At 45.1% G+C, this 17,733-nt stretch overlaps 1 protein-coding gene across 4 annotated transcripts in view; it reads left to right on the top strand.

Annotated features, from left to right (window-relative positions):
* Nucleotides 1-17,733, top strand: part of USP9X (ubiquitin specific peptidase 9 X-linked) — a 1,749,911-nt gene that overhangs the window by 221,465 nt on the left and 1,510,713 nt on the right. For all 4 annotated transcript variants that reach the window (XM_086934127.1, XM_086934125.1, XM_086934124.1 and 1 more), the window contains one exon: nucleotides 16,159-16,377. In XM_086934127.1, the coding sequence (XP_086790253.1) occupies nucleotides 16,159-16,377 (219 nt within the window). The remainder of the gene's footprint in view (nucleotides 1-16,158; nucleotides 16,378-17,733) is intronic.

Genomic DNA, 17,733 nt, shown 5'->3' with positions numbered 1-17,733 from the left:
TTGCAGCAAGAGGTAGTCGGCATGCTGCAAAAAGGAGCCATAGAGCTCGTGCCTGTGGAAGAAAGAGGGACAGGGGTGTACTCCCTGTACTTCTTGATCCCAAAAAAGGACCGGTCCCTCAGACGCATACTGGACCTCAGGCCCCTAAACCAGTACATTCTCTCGGAACACTTTCACATGCTCACATTACAGCAGGCTCTACCGTCACTCACTTAGGGAGATTTCCTCGCAACATTCGATCTGAAGGATGCGTATTTCCATATACCGCTACACCCGGTCACACAGTAAATACCTCAGGTTCACCATTCAGCATCAGCATTATCAGTTCACGGTCCTCCCTTTCGGAGTGACCACAGCACCCAGGGTGTTTACCAAGTGCCTGGCGGCAGTGGCTGCACACCTAAGGGGACAAAATGTTCACGTCTACCCTTATCTGGACGACTGGCTTGTTCAGGCGAGGTCGGCCCAGCAATGTGCCGCCCACATGTCCCACACCATTCACCTTCTTCACGATCTGGGGTTCTCTCTGAATTATCCAAAGTCCCACCTTCAGCCCGTCCACGTACGGCAGTATCTGGGCGCAACAATTGATACTATGGCAGCCAAAGCACAGCCGAATTCAGTGAGGATCAACAGCATGCAATTGCTGATACAAAAATTCAAACCACAACACTCGCTTCCAGCACGGGTGTTCATGCAGTTGATAGGCATGATGGCCTCCTGCATCTTTATAGTCCTGCACGCGAGACTACACATGCGTCTGCTTCAGGAGTGCTTAGCACGTCCATGGAATCAGGCTCACGGACAATTGAAAGACCTAGTGTTGGTGACCGGTCGCGCATACAACTCTCTGCATTGGTGGAATCCACAAAACCTTTGCAGGGGCTGACCGTTCCAGGAGCCTGTGCCACAGATTATACTGACGACTGACGCATCTCTCCAGGGATGGGGAGCTCATGTACTCCACTGAACGGTGCAGGGACTATGGACAGTACATCAGAAGAAGATGCACATCAACCTCCTGGAACTGATGGCTATCTTCATGGCGATGAAAGCTTTCAAGGTACACTTGTGCAACAAGGTTGTGTTGATCCGGACGGACAACATGACGGCCATGTACTACATACAAAAGCAGGGAGGTACACACTCTCCACAGTTGTCTCACCTGGCTCAGAGCATGTGGAAGTGGGCCATTCAGAGGAACATCTTCCTCATGGTGGAACACCTCCCGGGCAAGGACTATCAGATGACGGTACAGCCATCAGATGCACGAGTGGGAGATACATCCATCAGTACTCCGATCGTACTTCCAGCAGTGGGGTCATCCAGAGATAGACCTGTTCGCCACAAGGGTAAACGCAAAATGCTGAAGCTTTGCCACCAGGTTCCCACTCCCACAGTCGCAGGGAAATGCGATATGGATGAACTGGTCAGGCATATTTGCGTACGCTTTTCCCCCAGCACCTCTAATACCGCTGGTGGCACGCAAGCTGAAGCAACACTCGATGACTCTCATCCTGGCTGCTCCAACGTGGGCACGCCAACCATGGTACACCACGTTTCTAGAACTCTCCGTGGTACCGCATCAAAGGCTGCACCTCACACACAGGCTTTTGACGCAGAGCCATGGCCACATTCAGCATCCAGATCCGCAACAGCTCAACCTGGCGATCTGGCTCCTGAGGTCTTAGAATTCGGCTACCTCAACTTGCCTCCTGACTGTATGGATATCATAAGGGAGGCAAGAAAGCCCACCACTAGAGCATGTTATGCGGCAAAATGGAAGCGGTTTGTCACTTATTGTGCAGACCACAACATCAATCCCCTAGATGCATCTACTCACAACATCATTTGTTATCTGTTACATCTATACAAATGCAATCTGGCCTATGTTTCCATTTGTATACATTTGTCCGCAGTAGCAGCTTATCTCCAAAACAGGCAGCATCTCTCACTTTTCAGAGGGCCTGCCATCAAAGCCTTTCTGGAGGGACTCAAACGAGTTATTCCTCCCAGACACCCACCAGCACCTGTATGGAACCAAAATGTGGTCCTCACCAGGCTGATGGGTCCAACTTTTGAGCCTCTACACTCATGCGAGATTCATTTCTTGACGTGGAAAGTGGCTTTCCTAATAGCAATCACATCACATCGCTACGACGAGTTAGTGAACTTCAGGCACTAACTATCCAGGAGCCATTCATACAGATTCACTCCAACAGGGTGGTACTCCGCACTAACCCTACGTTTCTGCCTAAAGTGGTTTCACAGTTCCATATCAATCAGACTATAGAACTGCCAGTGTTCTTCCAGAATCCTGAGTCAGTGGCAGAGAGAATGCTCCACACACTAGATGTCAAAAAAGCTCTAATGTACTACATAGATAGGACAAAAGATTTTAGGAAAACAAAACAACTGTTTGTTGCCTTTTCGCCACAACACCAAGGCAACCCCATTTCCAAAGCAGGTATAGCCAGGTGGATCGTTAAGTGCATTCAGATTTGCTATCAAAAGGCTAAGCGCACATTAACGGTTCCCCCAAGAGCCCACTCCACGCGAAAGTCAGGGGCCTCCATGGCTTTCCTTGGAAATATTCCTTTAGAAGACATATGTAGAGCAGCCACATGGTCTACCACACACACATTTACAAAACACTACTGCGTACATGTGCACTTCAAACAGCAGGCAGCTGTAGGGCAGGCTGTTCTAAAAACACTTTTTCAAACTGCTGCAGCTGGCACGACCGGCCGCCGCTAATGGAGGGACTGCTATATATTCTATGCACAGATATGAATTCAGCAGCCCACATGCCTCGAACCGAATATGCTACTTACCAGTATGCATCTGTTCTTGGCATGTAGGGCTGCTGACACTCATATCGCCCGCCCTCCTCCCCGGCACCTGTAGCGGCTGCAGCTTTCAGAATTACTCTTAGCATGGCTATCACTTACGGTGTTACACTCCATCTTTGCCACAATGGCAAAAAACAATCGGAGGATGGAGTGGATGCCCATGCGCACTGTAGTCCAGGGGAGGAGCCATCTATCTTGTGATACTTCGAAGACTCTTCCAGGACAACAATGTGCAATCATCAGGACCTAACACTAGGCGGCGATCTATGCGCAGATATGAATGTCAGCAGCCCTACATGCCAAGAACAGATGCATACTGGTAAGTAGCATATTCGTTACTAACAGCTCCCACAGAACCGGAAACGTTCCTTGCTGTTTCCACCCATGCCCTGAGGTTATTTTTAGCGTTGGTATTATCCAGCCTCCTGTCCTCGGATAGCATCAGTGTTAAACTTGGGAGTGTCATTGTTATAATATACATCAGCGTTCACAGGCAGTGACGTCACCCTGAAACGCATTTGCATAAATAAAATACCCATTTCCTTCTTATTATACAATGTGGATTGCAAAAAACATTCCACTGCAAAAGAAACCAGGCACAGACTGCAGCCTTCATTGAACAAGCGGCAGTGAAATGTAAAAGAAAAAAAACACGCCCGCGCGCCACTGCGAGCCATGGCCTATTGGTGTCTATTACGCGCACCAAGCGTGTAATAGACACCAATAGGCTATGGGCGGAGCAATGCGCCTGCCTCTGGCCAATTGCGTGCAGTCTTTAATAAAAATACGCACGCTAAGGCCAATCGCGTAAAACAAAAGTAATCTCACACGCACAAGCGTGTGCAATTCCTAGGGCACTGAACACACAAGAGAGCAGATCAGGTCTGTGGATGGTGTATGGCTATACCAGTAACTGCGATCCAATTGGCTGCCCGTGTGGGCCAATGTTGCTGGAAAATGCAATCCAACACATAATGTTGTTGAACACAAAAGCTAGAACAATTCTCATCAGCCCACCTCTTTGGTGGAGTGTTCGTCATGTGAGAATTGTTGATCATACCATCCCGCAACTGACCATGTAGTGTCAGTGCGAGAATGGATATCAGATCTAGCCGTGATGTTCATCCTAGACTGATGTAATAAATGTGCAGTGCTCAAATTATAGTGACAATTAAAATCAACTACCTAGATTCTGGAAAGCATTGAAACAGAAATCTGAGTGTCAAGGGTTAAAAAACACGCCGGGTAATAAGATTACCCTCTGGCGCTGTGTAGTGCGGTCGACATGTTTCAGCCTCAGGGGATGGTGCCCCGGCTTTCTTCAGGACCTTCAAGACATGAAAATAGCTACTGCAACTGTGTGTGATATGTTCGATTGAAAAATATCAATAAATGTACTTGAAAAAGGTACATATCTACCCGCTCAGGGATCTCGAACGCTTAATGTGCCCACTGGAAAGAGGGAAGCTTATCTTCTTCCTAGTATAGAGATAAAGGGTCTTATTACTCACAGCAACACCAGATCACACGTACACAGCTGCATGAATCCACAAATAACCGCATAGTCATTAACACCTGCATGAATAATTTACATTCTGCATCTTAGAAAAGCATATTAGCTACATCACCTAGAGGCATTTCCTCATGGCGATACTCACCCAGCTTTGTGTGGGTGAAGACCTCACCTCACCCGGCGACCGCTCGGGAGTATGAGGTCCCGCTCTGTAGTGTAGAAAGAAGGACACTGTCAGTACACAACTGTAGAGTGCCCAAGCCAATTGCTCTACACATAGAACCTAACAGAAGTGTGACAGACACCACACCAAAAGACCAAAAGCCCAAAAGCCATGTTGAAAACCCACATACTGCAACCTGCCTCATATCACAGGGCGCAGTGTGAACACCTAAATGTTCTTACTAGACATATTCTCATTTAGATGATTAATGGGGAGACCTTTAATGAAAGCCCCAGTATAAAGGCAGGGATAAGGGCCCATGGATAGCTTGCCAAAAGGCAGCAGATTACTTCAATGCGTGGGGACAACAGAATCCCAGCAGAGAGTGGAGTTTAAATAACAAAGAGCCAAATAGTACTCACACCTCAGCTGAGAAATAGTTCTCTCTTCACTTGAAAGGCAAAAGCTGATGTGGGGAAAAAAACATACAAAGAAGGCCCTAAGGTGCTCACCTGTCCGTCGGTACCCCGAATTTGAAGCCAAGCGGAAGTGGAGGTAACTATGATACCGCCCTTCCTTTTTTATATAGAAGCCGGTCATTGGATAACGCGCGGTGTACAGAGGCAGAGGAAGCGCGTATGCGCGAGGAGAGCTCTGTTCCCTGACGCATGCGCAGTAAGCCGAACCGCGAGGTAAGAGCGCATAGATTAGTGCGCGCTTCGGTTTCGGAGAATAATCAAAAGCCCCTCATGCTCGTTTCTGAGGGCACAACAAGTGAATCTCTGTTGCATTCTGAGGAGTGAAAGCGAACCCATCGGTATCTTGTTAACCATTGTTTGTGTAGAGTCCGCCCTTGGATAACACGCATGACCAGCAGTGAGACACTAGTCTCACAGGCATGCGTGAGGAGGTTATTTGTAAGCAAAATAGAGCTCGGCAGGACAGCTAAGGAGGCATTCTCAATGTGGAAACTCCTAGGTGAAGACAGGGTGGGTTGTATCTCGACTACCCACTCGATGTTAATGTTAAATGGCACATCCTAACAGGAATCACACCACATCTGCATGCTCATGTAAGGAGAAGCAGTAATTATGTCCCAGGTTTAGATCTAATAATAGAAATAGAGACAATGAGTCATAATCCAAAGGGTTGTTATCTAAAGGATGGTTTCTAATGAAATAGTAGTTGACCTAAAGTTACCCCATATATTAATTGCCAGTGAGAAGGCAGATAGTAACAACTGGGTGTCACAAAGGATGTGGGCTGGGCGAAATGGAAAGGTGGGCATCACGCACACTGGAGTTAGGTGAGCTATAAGTGCAAACTAGGATGTGTTTGCATCAATACGGACCCGCAACCAGAAGTTGCTCTAAACACGTAAAAAACAAATTTGTGGAGGGTCAAGGGGAATATTTAATGACCTGTCTGCTCAATCCCCTATTCACAAGATACTGAACACACAAGAGAGCAGATCAGGTCTGTGGATGGTGTATGGCTATACCAGTAACTGCGATCCAATTGGCTGCCCGTGTGGGCCAATGTTGCTGGAAAATGCAATCCAACACATAATGTTGTTGAACACAAAAGCTAGAACAATTCTCATCAGCCCACCTCTTTGGTGGAGTGTTCGTCATGTGAGAATTGTTGATCATACCATCCCGCAACTGACCATGTAGTGTCAGTGCGAGAATGGATATCAGATCTAGCCGTGATGTTCATCCTAGACTGATGTAATAAATGTGCAGTGCTCAAATTATAGTGACAATTAAAATCAACTACCTAGATTCTGGAAAGCATTGAAACAGAAATCTGAGTGTCAAGGGTTAAAAAACACGCCGGGTAATAAGATTACCCTCTGGCGCTGTGTAGTGCGGTCGACATGTTTCAGCCTCAGGGGATGGTGCCCCGGCTTTCTTCAGGACCTTCAAGACATGAAAATAGCTACTGCAACTGTGTGTGATATGTTCGATTGAAAAATATCAATAAATGTACTTGAAAAAGGTACATATCTACCCGCTCAGGGATCTCGAACGCTTAATGTGCCCACTGGAAAGAGGGAAGCTTATCTTCTTCCTAGGGCAGCCTGAATACCCTGGTTTTCACCCACTAAATGGCTTGCGCTGCGCTAGCACTGCTGTGCAGTGCACTGCTAGGCGCGAGACCTAAAAAGGGAAACTGTGCCAAACTTATATTCAGTACTGTGATGACTCAGGTTAATTAAGTAGGGAAATAAAAAAAAACCACAATTTATTTACATTAGTACGATGAGCAACACAGCTAGGATTGATGTAAAATAGCCCTAGTCAACAATACGATTGCCCAATGATAAAGGAGAAATAGTTCCTTCAGCTCCACTTGAAATTTTCACGTGAGGTTGGAGCTATTATTTCTAGGAAGTTTGCCTTCCAGACCCTGGGTATATTTACCAAAAAGTATAGCTTCTTTGCTTTTTCTTTCTTGAATGTTTGGGATTCTATAAGGAGGGTGGCTGTCCTTCACGGATAATGCAGCCAACATTGTCATTTTTCTAACAGTTAGTTTGGAGAGACTGCATGGGTACCTTTGTAAGTTAAGCAAGCAAGTTTGACCTGACTTCCAGCTTAAATCGGTAACCATTTGAGTGTACGAAGGAGTAGGATTACGCAGTCCAGTTTCTTTGCACCCATGATGTGAATTGCTGCTGCGTAAGGGGTCTTTAAGAGGGACCTGGTGTAACTTTTATTTCTCAGAGGAGGGAATTGCCACAATCTAATTTTGATTTTAGTAGGGCCTTGTCACTTGTTTAAAATCTTCCACACGTATTAGGTGTTTAATTCCTCTTACGTTCCTGCTGGAGTTCTGCCCCTTTATATGCATGTTTATATATGCTTGGGTGTTTTGCATTACAGAAAATGTAGCGGTATAAGTTGAATAATTCGCAGGGACCTGTGAAATGCTTAGCATATATCATGGAAATGGCACCATGGCAGCCTCTGCGGAGCTTCACCATTGCCTATAGTTTAAGTGAAGAAAAGCTACAGACCTATCATATCTTAGCTTATGTTCATTGTTGAATTTGCAATTTGTGAAATCTAAAAAAAAAAAAACATTGCTTTCTAAATGCTTTCAAGGCACCTTGATATCTCAGCTGTACCGGAAGTAGTAGCACCAGTCTGAGCATAATCGCTGCTTGTTTAATCAACAGTCTGTTCACTAACCTGATCATTCTAATTGCAGTCAGGACTTATTGTAGCAGCCTTTCTGACTGCAGTTCTTTTTTTATATGGGTAGACGGGTTGGTGTTGGGACAGAGAGAAGGTAAACACTGGACAAACCGATAGCCACACCTCCAGGGCGGGCTTCTGAATTCCACCCGAAGAGAAGCATTCAGCCTTCTTGAGACTAGTAGAGCCCTCAGGGATAGCTAGATGCCACACTTCACAGGAAGTTGTCATGAGACCGTAGGATCCAAGTAGGCCATTGGCTAGTGACCGTGTTGTCCCCCTAAGAACACTTTCTGAGCGTAAAAGGGGTGTCCCTGACACCCAGAACTCTGATTTTGCTTGGACTGGAGAAGAGGACTGCCCTGCTGAACCTATAAACGGCAAAGAGAAGGCTGCACCAAAGTTGAACTGCACCTGCTTCTCCTTGGGCTAATGAAGGAAAGAACTGTGAATGTTATGCGCTGGGATGCCCCTTGGGGTAGCCATGCGCCATATAAGTTTGTATTCATTCATTCATGCTGTTCCCTGCTCATGTGGAAATTGTCCCCCCAGACCAACCAGAAGTGGAGACTCCAATATTCAGTTGGCTGACTTTCTGTTCGCAGCACAGGGCCACAAATGCTGAAGTTGATTCATTAGCCCAGATCTCTGGATTGTCGTTCCTTGTCGCAGTGCAGCCTGGGAGAGTGAGAACAGACATTCAAAAGTTGTCCCTGAGCCTGTCGGACCCAGGAGAGCCATTAGACTGCAATTTGGTCACTCAGAAGGATAGTTATTTCCAAAAGAAGGAAGCCTCCTCCTGGGTATGTTGTGCATGGTTACCAGTAGTCCAGTGGCGATCGGACTTTTGCTGGACCAAAGAGGACTCCGAGAGATGTTGACCCGTGGGCAAAGTTGTCCCACCAGGGACCAAGGAGAAGCTCCAGAAAAGACCCATCTCAACCTCACCGCTTCTTAAGCATCCTTCAGCATCTTCAGTAACCTGTATCCCTTGAATCAGGACCACTCCATAGAAGTCAATGGCAAGGAACCACTAACACTGGAACTGGATTTAAGACTACACTTCTTGATGAGGTAACTGTTTCTTCAGACCTTACTGGTGCACTTGACTGGCTCCTTACTGGAGTTGGTCACCCAAAGTAACTCTAAGAACTTGCACTCCACTTTGACCAATGTTTTCTTGAAAATGTTTTTAAATGTCCAGTACATTGAAATTGCCACTGCTGGTTTGCAGTTGAGTGAACAGTTTTGGCATATGGTTTCTTTTAAAATCTAGATCTTCGGAACCCTCCTATCGTTGTGGTGTCAAAAAATTCATAAACATACAATCTATTTCTTTTCATTGGTGTTGGATTTCTTGAGATTGCTTCTTTCTTCTTCAATTATTTTAGTGCTGTTTAAATTCACTTCTTTCTTTTTCGAAGCCTGACAGCCTGAAGCCACAGCTGCCAAAGTTGAGCTAAGATTGGACAAATTAAACTGGACTGGGCCTAGAAAGGTTGGTAGTGTAGTACACAGTGAAGTCTCACAACCACAGCATAAAATGCACCACATTTCCTCACACAGGCAAAGCGTAAAATGGCACTGTATTGCTATCTTGATGCTCTATTTACATTTACAAACCAACCATATGACCTTTGGCCTTGTGAATTATAATGTTACTAGACTACTCATGGGAAGATTGGATCCGTGTTATAGCTACTGGTTATGTATTCATTTCTCTCTATCAAAAAAAAATTATAACTCTGGGTAGTTCCCAAGTTTAGCTGGAAGGCAGCTCCTGTATAGTATCATAACAACTCGTAAGAGAGGGTCCGAGGGAGGTGTTTAGCGACCAGACAGGCAAATACCCCCTGTGTAGCTACATCAATAACAACGAAGCCTGTAGGTCGAGTGGTGCTGAGATACAGAAATTAACACTGGTGTGATTGCACAAAAAGTAGAATAACTTTAGTGACAAAAAGTCAAATAGGCTATCAACAATTGGCGGCTCGAGATTCTGCCGCGAGGTACCGACGGACAGAGCGGTGCCTTATTCGTCCGAGCAGTTGCCGGGTGAGGTGAGGTTTACTTCCCACATATTGATGGGAAAGACCAATTGCATCAACAGAGCAATACTAAGAAGATGTGGTAGGATGGTCTTAAATGATCACTCTTATTTTACTTACTTGTTTTCATTATTCTAGCACATACGATAGTGCTATTGCAGTAGCAGACAAGAGCTTGGCCCTGACGAATGCCAGTGATTTTTCACAGAAAGGCAGAAACATGTTGGCCCTATATAGATCTTTTTGGATTTCTACCAAGCAAGTTAGACAGTGATTTTTTCACACTGTCATCTCACTATCTTTTAATCTGACGTCCAGGCAAACACTATTAAAGGTCTTTGTTTGCTTCGACAGCCATTTTAAGACACTTCACCTGATTTAATTTTTGCACTGCACACATCAGCCTTTCACTTTTGTACGAACGATTGCGGTGACCGTACCTTGGTCCAGTGATGCGTTGCTAAAATACAACTGGGCGATCGCACACAGACCTAGGTTTGGAAGTCCTACATGATGAGGCTCCGCCATCAGGTGGGCTGATAGGACTTAATCAGCAATTGTTGATAGCCTATTTGACTTTTGTCACTAAAGTTATTCTACTTTTTGTGCAATCACACCAGTGTTAATTTCTGTGTATCAGCTCCTGTATAGAGCATCCTCAACACCAGCTACCCTCAAGTTGCTCACCTCAAATGTATGCTTTTCTATCAAAGTTTTTAAGCATAGGATTAGCACAGTGCTATCCTCGCCGAGCTGTAAAATGACAAAAGCCATTTACTATATATATATATATATATATACATTCATACACACGTATATGTTCCTGGCTTGTGTGGCTGTAGATAATCATGCTCTGCATACTCCTGCCATGTAGTGTAGAGCCCAGACACATGTAAATATGATTTTCTTCAGAGAAGTCTCTTGTCACAAGACCTATTGCTACTCATCCCTTAGTCCATGATACACCAGCACAACGGTGCCACCTCAGATGGTTTCTTCCACCAAGTGGTGTGAACATTTGAGTGCCATCTCCAATATCAACTCATTCCATGCCAGTTTCTTCGGGCCAACCCTTCGACTTTTGGACTCTAGGACTTTGAGTGGACACTGCATCTCAGGTGCTTGGCAAAGGATTTCTCTATGGCACTCTTGGATATCCTTTTCTAATCATCACAACTGACCAGCTTCAATGCACCCTGATCAGCGTCTCCTGTCCGTTGCCCACCTTCATATCTTGGAGAAGGAGTGGAGGTAAAGGGTGTGGAATACACACCCTTTTTTATTATTTCCAGCTATCAAAGGCTTCAGTAATCTGTGTTGCCCCAGCATGACAAAACCTTCTGTGACATCTGTTGTACCTTTTGGTGGAAGAAAACACTCCGCTATGGCAGGGAGAGTCTCTGGGCTCATCAGAAAATGCATTGCCAGACACCCCAAACTCTTTGGACTTAAAGACCAAGACAGAGCAGGCAGCATCTTCGGGCATCTCAGCAGTCGAAATGGACAAAACCCCCAAGTTAATGCCTTAGGAGGCTCTGACATCAAGGAGTAGGTCGTGAGTCGTCTGCCCCTAAGCTTATAGGGCCAAAAACTAACACAACTCTCGGGCCCCACTGGTGCCACAGAAGTGATACAGTCAGTTGCAAACTCCCCCTAAGAAGTACACCTTGACCCAGGTAAATCACTGCTTCTACTGGAGGCGAGCATCTAACTTAGACATAAGTATCAAAAGGCATTGACCCTCTGGTCTGGTGCAGACAATGGGGTCATCTCATTCTGGAGCACAACCCTTGACTGATGCAGCACAGGTGTGACATCATTGGAGGCATATAGTGTCACCTCGGCACCCTGATGTCAGTTCCCTTATTCCGTCCCCTTCACACAGATCTTGAGCTCACGTTTTTCAACAAGATTTGTCTCCAGATTATGTAACCGTAGAGTGCTTTAGAAATGTCTGACCAAAGAAATTGGAGTTTATGCCTTGCCACTCCTATAATGGGCAGACGTCCATATCTGACCCCCTCAAGTTTTTATTTTTTTTAAACTTGTTATTGAAACCATGCTTATCACAGAAGAGTTTAAATCAGGACATGACTAGTATCTCAGCTCATACATGGCGTGTGGAAAATGACTATCTCCAAGCAGAACATTAATCAGAACTGTTGGGGCGCTTTTGCGGGACATCACTTACAGCATGGTATTCACCCCTGCATTCAGTCATCGGCACTCTCTAGATCGTGATTCCTACCTGTGAATACTCCCCTTAGGCTTGTCAGTTTTCCCACATCTTTTCCAACTTTCTGGGACAACCCTGGCTTTGATAGACCGACCCCCCCCGCAAAATTTGCTTGAGGCTGAAGCACTACTCAGTCATGTGAAAAATGTAGCCTTATGCGTAGCAAGACAATCAAGGAGCAGGAGTCCAAACTATTTATGGCACAAGCACAAAAGTTTTGGGATTAAGGCCAACCGGCTGGCCATGAGCCTGAAGCGCTGGACTAGGAAAGTTTAGTGGCTGCATGGGGTTGAGGGTGGGGGGAGGGGGAGGGGGAGGCGTTTTGTCTGATTGGACATCTGGCTGCCTGATCCATGGGGTCGAAAGGAGCAGCATAGAGGTTGCTGAACATGCACAGTCTTGTAGCTTGGATGGGGCTGGCAAGGCTGATAGCCCTTTCCATAGTCACGAAAGGGCCGAAAAGCAGACCGGGAATGGGTAGTCACCAAGAGGTCCAAGGACTTGGTCTTAGGCCTCAAATCCTTATACCGCTCCAGGGCCATGTCCGCCTGGTCTCCGAAACGATGGGTGCCATCAAAGGGCATGTCCTAAAGTGAAGCCTCAACATCTCCAGAAAAGCCTGTAATTCTCAGCCAGTCGTAGCATTGAATAGACCCCATTGACGACATTGCTCTGCCCAGTGTGTAAGTGGTGTCAAGCCCACAATGAATGGTGTACTTGGCTGCATCTTGCTCATCCATTACCACTTTGGAGAGAAAGGCGCTGGTGTCCTCCAGAACCTGTGGCAGCACCTGGCCAACAGTTTCCCACAAAGAGTGGGCATAACAGCCCAAGAGGCATGCAGTGTTCACTGCCTGCAAAGCAAGGCGGGCGGAAGAGAAAGTCTTCTTGCCCCAACTATCCAGCCCTGTCCGGGGATGCAGAAGGGAACGCGCTTTCTGAAGTAGATGCTTGGACCACCAGGCTCTCTGGGTAAAGTGGTTGGTGAGGAATTTCGGGTTTCCAAGTGCTAGGCGATGGCGGCGGGCGCTGAGCCCCTGTGCTCGGCTTGGACCCTAAAATACTACTTCTAATCTTACCCATTCCAGTAATACATTCCTGATGGAACTTGCATTTTCGGTGTGTTTGATTTAATCTCTTAATGCTTCTCCAAGTCCTGTGTTCTCTTAGAAAGACTCATTTAAAATGCTTATGTCTGTATTACTGTCTGTGCCCTTTCCTGTGATAATGTGATTAACAAGAAGATAGTCAAAAGCTATTCTAGCTTAATATTTAACATTTACAATCCTGTTTGTAATCTGGCCAGAGCATAATATTCTGTGTAGTCTAGCATGGAGATCGTACCAATAAGCTAAGAACAATATTCTTGTTTCTCGTGATTAAGTAGTTGCCAGGCATCCTACAGTTTCCAGTTTTATGACCAGGTTGTATAAGTGAAAACAAAGACAGGGGTTGGAGGGTCTAAGGGAGTTTAAAGTCCTGCCCAGGTTAACGTCCCCTTGCACATTAATAAAATACAAAAAAAAAACCCGGGGGTCTAGAGTCACAACAAATTTATGCTCTCTGAGGACTATATTCATCAATTCTGTCTATATAGTACTAGAATAGATAGTACAACAATCCATTTTAAATGTATACATACCAACGCAAAAGACCACAAGCAACGGTAGGTGAGACCCAAGATCCAGAGATGGATTACCATCAAAATTCTTGTTAGTGATCTAATTTTATCATCTGGCCATCCACAGTACAGGGCTGGAACGTCTCTAGATCATATGAGACCGCTTCCAGTGCCGTCTGGTAGGACTGGGGTCAGACCCACAATCACATGTTGACCATGCGTGGGATCACTAAATGGAAAAAAGTGCAGTGCGGAATGTGGAAGTGTAGGGAAGTGATGTTAAAAAGAATAGAGGAATTACAATAAGAAAGCTTTAATACCTGTAAGCCTCTTTCTATTAAAAACCAGAACAGTGCAAAATAACAGTATAAACAAATGACTGTTTAGGGGCCAACATGTTTCTGCCTGAACGGGGATTCACTCCCTAGGCTTTCATCAGGGGCTCTGTTCTTATATATTTTTGCTACTGCAAGTGAAAAGTGTGCTCTTAGTTACACAAAACGAAAACAGTGACACTATAAAGGATATATATTCTTTTAGTCCTCCATGTCAGCTGGTGTATCAATCACCTAAAACATAAATTGCACAGGTTGTATAAGTCCCAGACAGTTGGACCATCTGTGTTCAGGGTTGTGATGATTAAGATCTGTCTAGTATCGAACTCCACATGATTAAAATCCCCTTCTCGTAATATGGGTAGGAATAATATTTCTGGTGCAAGGCCTGCAAATTCTTCTAGGAAGTGACTCTTGTATACATTAGGTGCATATGTGATTATTCAAAGTAGGTTCTCCTCGTCGAGTTTGCTTTCTGCGATCACATACCGGCCATCTGTGTCTGTCATCATTTTGTGTGCGTCAGAAGGTTCCCACTCTGTGTTAATCCTAGTAGTACTCTTCCAATAAATTAACATAGTTATTCACTTCGGGAAGTGATATAAACAGCATTTAGAGTCATTTCATGTTCTACAACTTGTAACCACAGCACAGAGACAGCCCTCATCACGTCTACAGACGACATCCAAGCCCTACTTGACCGAGGAGAGATCCTCCTAGACCTCTTGGAAGCTTTTGATATGGTCTCCCACCACACATTCATTACGAGGCTGCACAACATAGGCCTCCGAAGAGACACTCTCAGATGGCTCGCCTCTTTCCTCATCGGAAGAGCACAAAAAGTCTGCCTTCCCCTTCTGAACCCAAAGAAGTCATCTGTGGAGTACCCCAAGAATCCTCGCTCAGCCTCACCTTAATCAACACTTAAAATACGCCTCTGGGCAGCAAGGCTAAGCCCAAGAACTCAACATCATATCCTAGGCTGACAACACACAGCTAATCTTCTCTGAAGACCCCACCCAGACCAGTTTCTACAACTGCCTGACAGATGTTGCCAAGTGGATGAAGGAAAACTGCTTGAAGCTTGAAGCTCAACTTTGACGAGACATAGTTACTGATTTTCGGAAACAAAAGCTCCGAGTGGGACACATCCTTGTGGCTCTCCGAACTCTGATCTACTCCTACCCCCACTGACCACGCTAGGAACCATTCTAGACAACAAGCTAACCATGACGATACAGCTCAACTCTGTTCCTTCCTCCTCTTTTGTTGTTCCTCTGCATGTTTTGTAAGATATTCAAATGGCTACCCCTAAGCTCAAGATGCACCATCACTCGAATCCTTATGTCAACTGACTGGACTACAGTAACACTCTCTATGCAGGGATTGCAGCTCAACTCCTCCGATGACTACAGACCATACAGAACACCACATCCAGACTCGTCCTGGATCTCCCGAGACAAACCCACGTCACCCCCTACCTTAGGGAACTCCACTGGCTCCATGTACAGAAGACGCCAGTTCAAGCTCCTGAACCATGCATACAGGTCCTACACAACTGCAGTACCCGCCTACTTGAACAACCGCCTAAAGTTCCAACAGCCAACCAGACACCTCCCCATTCCTTTCTCCAACCTTCATCCCTGCATCCGACTTAGCAGATGCAGAGGTAGCTACTTTTCCGACCTAGCAGCAAAGGTGTGAAACGAACTGCCCTTTCATCATCGGACCTCCCCATCTCTTTCAGAGTTCCGAAAGCCCCTGAAGCCCTGGCTATTTGGCTAATCCATTAGACCCTGCCAGCACCTTGGTACCCTTGCGGGTGACAAGAAGCACTCTACAAATCTACTGGTTGAACAGTCTTTCCTGGGAGTGGAAGAAACTAAATATTTTCAAAAAGCTAAAGTTTACCATTGTCATTTTTTACTGAGTAGCTATTTATTTTTCCATGACATTTACTTGGTCTTTACAAATTAACTGCAAAGCTAAATTTTCTCAAGGGTGAATGTGTTTTAAAAATCGCTTGCTCTTCTTCTGCTGTCTACAGTTATCAATTATAATAGTTGATTTCATTTCATTATATTGATATATTGTATATGTACCGGAGTGAATCCATGGAAAATATAAAAAATAACATTGATGTAACAGAAAATATTTTTTGAGAAGTCTTTTTATCTCTTTGAACAGAGGTGTATCATTAACAACACCCATCGCTTGGTGGAGCTATGTGTAGCTAAACTTTCTCAAGATTGGTTTCCTCTTCTGGAGCTTCTTTCTATGGCCTTAAACCCTCACTGCAAGTTCCATATCTATAATGGTACACGACCATCCGAGACTGTTCCTGCGGGTGTGCAACTTGCAGAAGATGAATTATTTGCCCGACCTCCAGATCCACGATCACCAAAGGTCAGTGTAATATTTTGGACTAGCCCTTAATGTTTTTTTCTTCCATCTGTGTATCAACTTTTTAAAAATGTATGGATGGAGATATACACAAGAAAACAGTTGTTCATTTGGCATGCATCTATCGAATGCCTGCTGAGCCTGAAGTACCTACCCGCATGTATACTGGAAGTTGATTAGGAAGTATGAAATGTGTTCCAGATTTCCAGCCTCTGAAATGGCTAAATAATGTGGTTTTGTCTCAGAACTGCTCCACAAATACGGTTGCCTTGGAATAAGTCTCTCTTTATGGCTTGCTCCTTTTGTCTAGTTGTACTGAGGGGCCAATAACATTGCTCTCCTGGGTCTCAAACTTATGGACTCATTCTAATTACATTGCAATGGCTAAAAATATGTTTTCTCCCCTATTTAGACCTTGCACGATATACACTTCTCTTTAGCTCTATGGACACGCCGAGACACGGCACTGTACTTCTTGTGTTCAAGCCATTTTTTTGTTACAAATCTTATTTATTTTCTAAATAGATCACATACCACAGGACCAGGAAGTACAGAGCGTTAAGCCTACAAACCTATCCAGGGCCGGCCGCGTGTTTGGATAGTACATGCAATTCGCTATTACTCCATGTAAGAAGTGAAATGATACACAGCGTTACGCCTACAACTCACAAGGGGCCGCCCGCGTTCTGTAATGCATATAATAGCATAGTCTGGTCCCGTGTGGAGGGTAGATCAAGCCATTTTTTAATCTTTGCAGTTCGAAGTAGCCTCTAGTTGAGGGAACTATATAATGTATCCGTACAAGTAAGCCTTAAGGAGGTGGAGTGGTGCATTGATGCCAACATTTGCTTGTCTGCTTCTTTTATAGTTTTTTGGGCAGAGATCTGGGTATCTTAGCCCAATTCTCAAATGATTGGTTTCTCGTCTGCTTTTTTTTTTTTTTACACATTATTGAATTTTACATTTCAACATAAAAAATGTATTATCACATACAGAACAATTATCTCATGCACCAGAACACTATTTGGTATACTTTACATTACATTATGAATACTTAGCTGTTTAGGGTAGCCTAGATACCTTGATAGCATTCCCCATATCTCTAGGTCCACCATCTCTTCCACCTATGCCCATTCACCAGTATACCAGATTCCTTTTTTTAAATTTAGGAACCCCTATGTTCGAGGCATGTGGGCTGCTGAATTCATATCTGTGCATAGATCGCCGCCTAGTGTTGGGTCCGGATGATTGCACATTGTTGTCCTGGAGGAGTCTTCGAAGTATCACGAGATAGGTGGCTCCTCCCCTGGACTACAGTGCGCATGGGCATCCTCTCCATCCTCAGATTGTTTTTTTCCG

The sequence above is a fragment of the Lissotriton vulgaris genome, chromosome 8, assembly GCF_964263255.1.
Source record: "Lissotriton vulgaris chromosome 8, aLisVul1.2, whole genome shotgun sequence".
Lineage (NCBI taxonomy): Eukaryota > Metazoa > Chordata > Amphibia > Caudata > Salamandridae > Lissotriton > Lissotriton vulgaris.
Note: the sequence above shows the minus strand (reverse complement) of the source record. Positions and strands in the feature narration are given on the sequence as shown.